Source organism: Calonectris borealis, chromosome 3 (assembly GCF_964195595.1).
Source record: "Calonectris borealis chromosome 3, bCalBor7.hap1.2, whole genome shotgun sequence".
Taxonomy (NCBI): Eukaryota; Metazoa; Chordata; class Aves; order Procellariiformes; family Procellariidae; genus Calonectris; species Calonectris borealis.
In genome coordinates, this window is record NC_134314.1 from 17,114,075 (window position 1) to 17,122,590 (window position 8,516).

The window sequence follows — 8,516 nt, forward strand, 5'->3', positions numbered from 1 at the left end:
GAAACTTATTTTTCGGAGTATTAGTTTATTTTTTGGAAAGAAATACAAGATTGTTATCTCCTCAATGCTTAAGAGGATCAAGGGTCAAAACAACTAGCAACTCAGTCGAATTGGAAAGTAATCCATTTTCAGCAAACAAGTACTTTATCAAGACTTGGACATGATCTATGCAAACTAAGCAACAGCAAGACATTTAAATCTTTGTGAGGACTGAGAATTAACATAGGTGGGACCAGATGCATACTTTTTCTCCAGACTATACATTAAAAACTGATTTGCATTATAGCAAGTACACAAACCAAAACAAGTAGGCATTTATTCATCAGGGGCACTAGGATAAGATTAATACCAGCCACAGCAAGTCTTATTCTCTTGTTGAATCACTTCTAATTCCTATCTAGTTTCTCTATAATGCATCCATGTCTACAGCACCTATTATCCTATAAGAGCAATGCTTGGCTAAAAGGGACATTCTTCCTACCTGCCATCACAAATGATTACTTAGCCATCACACATCCATTCCAAACGATCCTTCTGTATTATGTTGAAAATACAGTTCCAGTTCATATGTCCAAGAATTAAGGATAACAAATTAAAGCTTCTTGCCCTAATCATTTCATGTATTGATCCTTGGCATGTATTAAGAATCAAATGCGAAGAGATAGCTGTAATATAGCTAGACCCTACTCGTAGATTAAACAAACCTTACCCTTTTTCTACATTACTAAAGTATATAATTAACAGATTTGAATATAAATTGAATGCTGCTAAATCACACTTAGGCCCAAACTGATCTCACTATGTTATTACTGTCTCATTTATGCTCTAAACAACATAGCCCTACACCGTGAGTTCTGTTGCTTTGTACCAGACTGAATTTGATCAAAGCTTTGACTGCTAAGAGAAGCCAAGCAAAAGCACAAAGCCCAATTTGCTGAGAACAAAATGCTGATATTTAGCCAGAAACCTGCCTAACTTTAAAAACAAGCATTAAGTTTCAGTGCTTCAAAACGATGTGTCTGGCTATCCAACTTAACATGTCCTTATTCCAGTTCCTAATATATTGTTCTCAGACCACTGCAGTCACTGCCCTGTTACTAACATCAGTGCTACAGGGGCATTAGAGAGTCATCTATTAACAGTCTTGTATCTTCTACTTTGAATTCCAGACTTTGGGGCTTGGGATTTTTCAATTATTTATGTTTTTTCTCCCTAGGATAGCCTTGGAAACATGCACATCCTGCTAGCTTCACAGACCCCGGGGAGGAACAGTCACACACCATCACCTTCAGTGCAATCAAGAGCAAAGGGGCAAAGACCAGCAAGTCAGTTAATTTTATACCAAGGCAGCATCTCTCAAAGAAGCACCACACTTCAAAAGAGGAAGCACTTTAGCAGAAAGAAGCAAACCCTAGTATTCTTTTCTTTCAAGGAAATGCTTTTAAGTTCTGTAAAATTTTCCATATCAGCTACATCTGAGGAAGAAAGGCAGACTTGCAGGACAGTCCTTGTTAGCTAGGTGTTAGCTAGGTGGATTAGATCATGGAATAAACTCCTTTTTGTGCATCAAGGCAGTAGCTAGTTTCAGTCTACCCATTGTTGTTTAGTCTCACTGCAGATCATTTGCAGGGACTCTAATCTGAGACCACAGGGAACTCCTTCACAGACCACATGCCCTTACCAAAGTTATATTAAGCATACTCATCCCTGTTGCTCCATGTTTAGTGTGGAGTAACAATGTTGCAGCACATACTTTGTTTTCACTGGTATGTATTAAAACCAAATCTTAACTGCATGATGCAGAAGCTAAGAATACTGCTCCAGCCTGAATTAGCTGAATTTACCCTGAAACACCATCCGTTTAGTGCAGTCAATCTGAAAGTCAGAGCTAAGCATAACAATTTCATTTGACATCTACTCAACCACACAACTAAGCAGCTATTTCCTGCAGAACTTGCATTTCCTCAGAAAGTCTGCAATTCAGAAGGAAATTAACACTAGCTTTGCCCATTGGAGCACTGAAGCCAGTAAAATGCTGAATCCAACCAGCTCTTTATTGCTATTATATGAAATACTATTCCCAGATATTAAAGAAAAAGCAATTAAGTCCAGAAGCCAGCTACATGTTATTTTTTAGTACCTAGAATATCCAAATTATTAAGTTCTTCATCTTCCATACCAAGTTTCTTCCTGTTCTTCAATAGATTTCAAAATCAATAGTTTGATTCACAGCACCATTTAAGTTACACACCCGGAAAGAAGCACAAGTCATGAAAGGTTAGGTTGCAAAAGTCTAAAGATTTAGACTTGCATTTTACCATTGTTGAGTATTACAAGATAGTTCTTTATTTTAAACATTAAAGTGCCAGGTTTATGTACAAACTATTAAAACAATAGTAAAAAAGGTAAACTTACAACCTGCTAAGAAAGCAGTGAGGTCATGTAGTTGCCTCCAGAGTTTTCTGCAGAGTATTCAGCGAATTTAAGACCAGAATTTCTCAACTGCTCCTTTGTTTATGGGAGAACAGCAGAAGCTAGTGGTCACCGCCCATAACCTCCCATCTTACAGAAGGAAGGTACCCATATCTTCCACAAAATGGAGTAGCCTATGTTGTAACAGATACATCTAAACATTCTATGAATTAAACATTGGCAAAGTCTAATAAAAAGAGATTTTACTGCTGGAGCTACACTAGCCTCCTGAAAAGTACCAATATCACCACACTTTTCAAGAGTGGGATTTTAGTACAGGAATCAAGTCACACTGACTCAATATACTTAAGGTTTCCCTGTAAACAGGGGAGCGTACACGCTAACTCGTATGGTCTCAGTTCCTTTAAAATTCCGCATCCAGGGTGAAAGAGTTGTCTGTGGGCTTCGACATGACTCCCATCCTCTGATATTCACCTACTCGTTTCTCAAAGAAATTGGTCTTGCCTTCCAGAGAGATGTTTTCCATGAAGTCAAAAGGATTCTCTGCTTTGTATATCTGAAATGCAAAAGCAATTCTATAGTCACTAGAGGTGCTCACATCCTGAATACGTGAGAGCATTAGAGATCAGCTGGAAGGAGTCTATGACAACAGCGGCAAGCTTACTATATAGTGAACTATGTAGTAAGCGGCAAGCTTACTAAGTGTTGTAGCCTTCTCTACTGTATTTGTTCCTGTCTTTTAGCTGCAGTGGACAGAAGCACAGCAACTCTTATATAGTTGTTTTTCCATAGCATGCTTTCGTTTTTCCTTCTGTGGGTCTCCAAACAGGATCTAGCAGCAGGACTGCTAAATGGTTTTACAAGTTACACCAATATTGCTGCAGCCATTTTAGAATTTGGGTTTCTGGAGGAAATTAAGCTTAATATTATCTTTTCCCCATGAAAGATTCAGTGTATTAGAGCCTTACCTTGTTAAATCCCAGTTCCAACATAAGCCGGTCTGCTACAAACTCTATGTACTGTTTCATTAAAGTGCAGTTCATGCCAATCAGCTTTACAGGCAGTGCCTCCGTCAAGAATTCCTGCAGATAATAGAAGCACTTTATGTACAGAAACTGGTATTCACTTTGTACTGTCTAGGTTAATTTTATACCCAACAGCTCCCCAGCTTTCTGCTTAATTGCTATCAAGTTCCTAAACAAGGAGCAGACTATTACCTGTTCTATGAGAACAGCATTCATGATGATTTCCTTTACTCTCTCCTCTGATGGTTTGTGTATCAAGTGCTTGAACATGAGGCAGGCAAAATCACAGTGCAAACCCTGCAAAGAAGTTTCAGAAAATTATTTCAGGAACACTGATTTAAAAGAGCCACTCAACTCAGTAGCACAAAACAAATAGCCCAATATCTAGGCCCCATCTTTGCACTTGCCACATTATTTAGTGTTATCTACAGACAACTTTCTGCCTAACCAGAAGGAGGCATCAGTGAGTTCAGCCAGTACCAGCTGCACTTGCTCCAAATGTCAAGGTATATGAGTGCAAGAGTTGGTGAGAACCCTTGAACTATTTTAGAGGGAGTAAAATGCCAAGTTCATTCCTTCTCTACTCTAAGATCCACGATGACACATGTTTACACACTTTAGTGAGCTTTATAGACTGCCTGTTTCTAAACATACTCCTGTTTTAAAATATAGGTTCCAACTGAATATCATTCCTTTGAGCTACTGTAGCACATTACCATCTTAACTGCTAGAATTTGATGCATACCTCATCTCTACTGATGAGTTCATTAGAAAAAGTGAGTCCAGGCATTAATCCTCTTTTCTTCAGCCAAAAAATTGATGCAAAAGAGCCAGAAAAGAAAATTCCTTCCACAGCTGCAAAAGCTACTACGCGTTCTCCTGTTAAGAAAAGATTGATAGTAACATCACACAGAAAACTTAACAGGATTAATACCCAGAAGTTGCAAATAGAGCAGTGAACTGCATCCTCCAAAGAGAATGAAGACGTTTCTGCTCAAGTGTGCTATAGCCTGTCCTTAAAAACTATTACAGTAAAGGCTTCTGGTCATTAAGAAAACTCTTAAACATGAGAGGAAGTGAAAAATAATTAGAGTAGCTACTAAGTAGCTGAAGCCAAGGCTCCTTCCCCCAGGTTAACCATCAACATCATCCTTTTTCAAAGATTGCACACTGAAAAAGAGCAGTCATTTTAGCAGCTGGTTTAAGTCAGTGTCTGCTCATCTTTGATTAAGTAAGGGACTTTGGCCATGAAGAATGCTTTAATACTAGTGAAATAATGATCTGTACCATCCCATCTCACCTTTGAGGCTAGACATCAAGAATCAGTAAGGCAGAGGAGCTACAGCCTCCAATGGTACGTGTCTCCTGGAGATAGATTGCCAGTACAGTTCTGGACACGTGACAGCAATTTTCAATTTGATCATATAGCCAGGCATATGAAGATTGCCACATGAGCTACCATTACTCAAAATGCCAGCAATTTTACAAAGTTTCACATCAGTAGCTCGTTTGCAAGATGAAAATTACTTTCTTCACCTCCAGAATTATACCAGTATCTTATACTGGAGAGCATGTACTCTTCCCTATGAACTGTGAAGTCTGGAGAAATGGTGGTTCCTCCATCTTTTTTAGGGAAGGAATTTCACTTTGCTTCCAATAGATGTACTCACCATATGTTGCTTTCTTGTCCCCAATCCAGCGCATGGCCCAGTCAGCCTTCTTTTTAACACATGGTAATGTTTCAATTGCATTAAAAAGAAATTCCCTGAGAAGGATAAAACTCATTAGGATCAGACATCAGCACAACTAGTTCAATAAGCATTCACTGCCATAGATGGTCTTGTTCACTCACAAGTGCTCTGCACATTCACCCTGTTAATTAAGTCTCCTTCCTCATCTCATTTTGCACTAATCTAGCTCTATTTGTACCCATCAACTACCTTTTCATCACCTACCCATCACATCAACACCAGTTCATACGAATTCCCATGACAATATCAAGTGTTGTACTTGAACAAGGCTTTCAAAACTGCAGATTAACCAGCCTCCACTTTCCAGTGGCAAGGCACCAGAGCTCTCATGTAAGCAGTTCTTCCTTAAACATTTACTGGAATTAAGCATCTCAGAGTAGAAATGACATGGTCAGATTTCTACGAAGTAGCAGCAATTAAATATATCTGGACTGCAAATAGCATTGCAATACCACATGACATTTCACTCAACAGGGTGTTGGTCTGACAAGACAACACCAGAATAACTCAGTCCAGACTGCTCAAAGCCCTGTGTTTAGTTTTAAGATACCATTCTTGAATTGCTTCATCTTGTTACGAAACTTTTACACTCTGGTTTTATTTTTAATCAAGACCAAAAGCCACTTTTTGGCAAACGTGACATGCTTCTTCCCCCCCCAAGCAAAATAGTCAAGTGAGTAGGTAATGCTATGTAAAAGTGCTAGCTGTCAACTAAACGCATTGGGTTTGAGAGATGACATTTTAATAAAAGTGGTATCATCCTCAGAGAAACTTTCCTACATAGCTTTCTACTAGGTGCAGGGTTCCTCCATATGAGTGCTTACTGTAATTTAATATACTCCCCTTATTTGACTGGCCATCTTTTACAGTTTCATTCCTTTATTTCAGTATTAAGTGGTTTCAGTTTCACTCTTAATCTAAGCGAGTTCTTGCTCATACACTTCAGAGGAGAAAGATGTTCTGAAGCACAGCTGCTCTTAAGCAGCAGTGGTATTTTATATAAATCTAGTTTAAATCCTTAAATTAGCCTTAAAGTCAGAGAGTGACTGATATGCATAATTTAACACTTAAAGAGTTTTGAACCTTTCATCAAGAGATACAAACCTCTCTTTAGAATCTTTAATGTAGGTGTCAATAAGAAGACTGTACATTTCTGAATGTATATTTTCCATGGCAATCTGGAAGCCATAGAAACAACGAGCTTCTGTGATTTGTACTTCTTGACTGAACCGCTCCACCTAGAGGAAATAAATGAGTGTTTGCAAAAGCATTTATAACTAATTTGCAGATTAGAGGCATTGATGATGTCTAGAACAGCTCTTGCTCAGCCCACAGAATCTTCTTCAGATTAATTCCAGATGTGGATTATTAACAGCAGTATGAAGAGCAGTAGCCCCTCAGAGCTTCAAGTCATGAGTTATTCTTTGGCCCCAAGAGAAACAGGAAAACTTCTTAGTTCTACTTATCCCCCACTAGGGAAAAGAGGGCTGAGAGGACAGAAGCAGAACAAGGGCTCTGAACCAGCCAAGTGTTACTGTAAGGCAACGCTCAGTGCCCCACGGGGAGCGGGCAAACTTGTGGCTTACAAAAGCAACCCCAATTCGCTAATTAGCGAACAGGCTAGGTCAGTCAGCAACCATGTCAAACATGTAGTTATGTGGTTATCTTCACTTCACAAAGCGATGTTTCCGTCAGGACTGTTTCCACACACTTACCAAGTTTTCATTGACGATGCCATCGCTGGCAGCAAAGAAGGCGAGGACGTGAGAAATGAAGTACTTCTCCTCAGGCTTCAGGGACTCCCAGTGCTGGATGTCTTTGGAAAGGTCCACCTAAAGCATGGCCAGAAGAAGCGATGAAACGGATCACGGGACGGGGGCTTCAGGGACGAGGCCCGTACCAGAGCCGCGGGACGGCCGAGGGAGCCGCGGCCCGCCCGCCCCCTCACCTCCTCCGCCGTCCAGAAGGAGGCCTCGGCCTTCTTGTACATCTGCCAGATGTCGTGGTACTGGATGGGGAAGACGACGAAGCGGCGGGGGTTGTCCCGCAGCAGCGGCTCCTCCTCCTCCTCCTCGCCCCGCGGCACCTGGAGCGGCGGAGAGTGGCTCGGGCTCGGCTCGCCTCAGCGGCGGGGCCGCTCCGGGGGCGGGGGCGGCTGAGGAGACACCGGGCTTTGGCGGGAAACTGAGGGGCGGCAGCTGGCCGGGGGGGAGGGGAAGGGGAAGAGAGACCCCCGTGAGGGAGAGGGGCGCGGGGGCGTCCCCCGGCGGGGACGAGCGGGCACGGCGGCCCCCGCGCTCACCGCGGGAGCAGAAGGGAGAGACCACCCGTGGGGGAGAGGACAGCGCAGCGGGGCTTACGTGAGCCGCCGGGGAAGGGGAGAGGGGAGAAGGGAGAAGGGCGGGCGCGGCGCCTGGGTGTTCCGCACTCACCGGCTTCCCGTCGCCCTCCTGGAAGATCTTGCGGGCCGCCTTGCTGGCCAGGACGCGGGCGCTGCTGAGCGCGGGGGGCTGCGGGGAGAGAGGGGCAGGGTGAGAGCGCTGCGGCGCCGCCGGGCGGGCAGCGGGAGAGAGCGCCGGCGCTCACCGTGTTCTCCTTGTCGCTCAGCGCCAGGTTCTTCACGGGCGACAGGCCCTTCATGGGCGACAGGCGGGGCTGGTCGTGGCGGGCGGCGAGCGGGGCACGGGCGGACAGCATGGCGGCAGCGAAACGAGCGGCAGGAGCGCGGACCCTCCCCGCCGCCCCTTTATATCCCCTTCGAACTTGGCGCCAGAACGCCCGGCTGGCCACTCACAGCCCGCGCCGCGCCCGCTGCCGCCCGCCCACGCGTATTCCATTGGCTGGCGCGCCGGCCGCGGCCCCGCCTCCCATTGTGGCGGCGGCGGCGGGAGGGAAAGTCCTGCCCTTCGCTTTGGCGCCGGCGGAGCGGGGGAAAAGGCGGGAGAGCGCGGAGGCCCCGCCCCGCGCGGAGGCCCCGCCCCCGCCGGCCCCCGTGCGCGGCGGACTGGCGCGGAATTCAAAGCGGGGCAGGGCGGTGCTGACAGCCCGGCGGCCGCGAGCCCGGCCCTGACCGCAGCATGCGCGGTTTCCGGGAAAGAGAGGTTTAGCTGCGGGTCCTGCATATTATACCTGGTTTTAAAAGATTCGGGCTGCAATAGCAAAGGAGGAAACTTGTTTCCAGACACGGGAATGGCCATAATCTGGGTTTAAGGTGGAGATCTGGAAATGCCATGGTGCCCCCATCCCTGTCTTGCTCTCCCCCTCTCTCTTCTGGTCCCTCCTACAACCGAGTCATTTTCACTTTCAA

At 44.7% G+C, this 8,516-nt stretch overlaps 1 protein-coding gene across 1 annotated transcript; it reads right to left on the reverse strand.

Moving 5' to 3' along the window:
• Positions 1 to 2,381: 2,381 nt before the first annotated feature.
• Positions 2,382 to 8,119, reverse strand: RRM2 (ribonucleotide reductase regulatory subunit M2). The gene is made up of 10 exons (XM_075145063.1): positions 7,796 to 8,119; positions 7,642 to 7,719; positions 7,158 to 7,295; positions 6,925 to 7,041; positions 6,314 to 6,447; positions 5,129 to 5,223; positions 4,204 to 4,337; positions 3,651 to 3,755; positions 3,402 to 3,515; positions 2,382 to 2,989 (listed from the first exon to the last, which is right to left on the reverse strand). Exons 1-10 carry the CDS (start codon positions 7,904 to 7,906, stop codon positions 2,837 to 2,839), a joined length of 1,179 nt encoding a protein of 392 aa, XP_075001164.1. The 5' UTR covers positions 7,907 to 8,119; the 3' UTR covers positions 2,382 to 2,836.
• Positions 8,120 to 8,516: the final 397 nt, after the last annotated feature.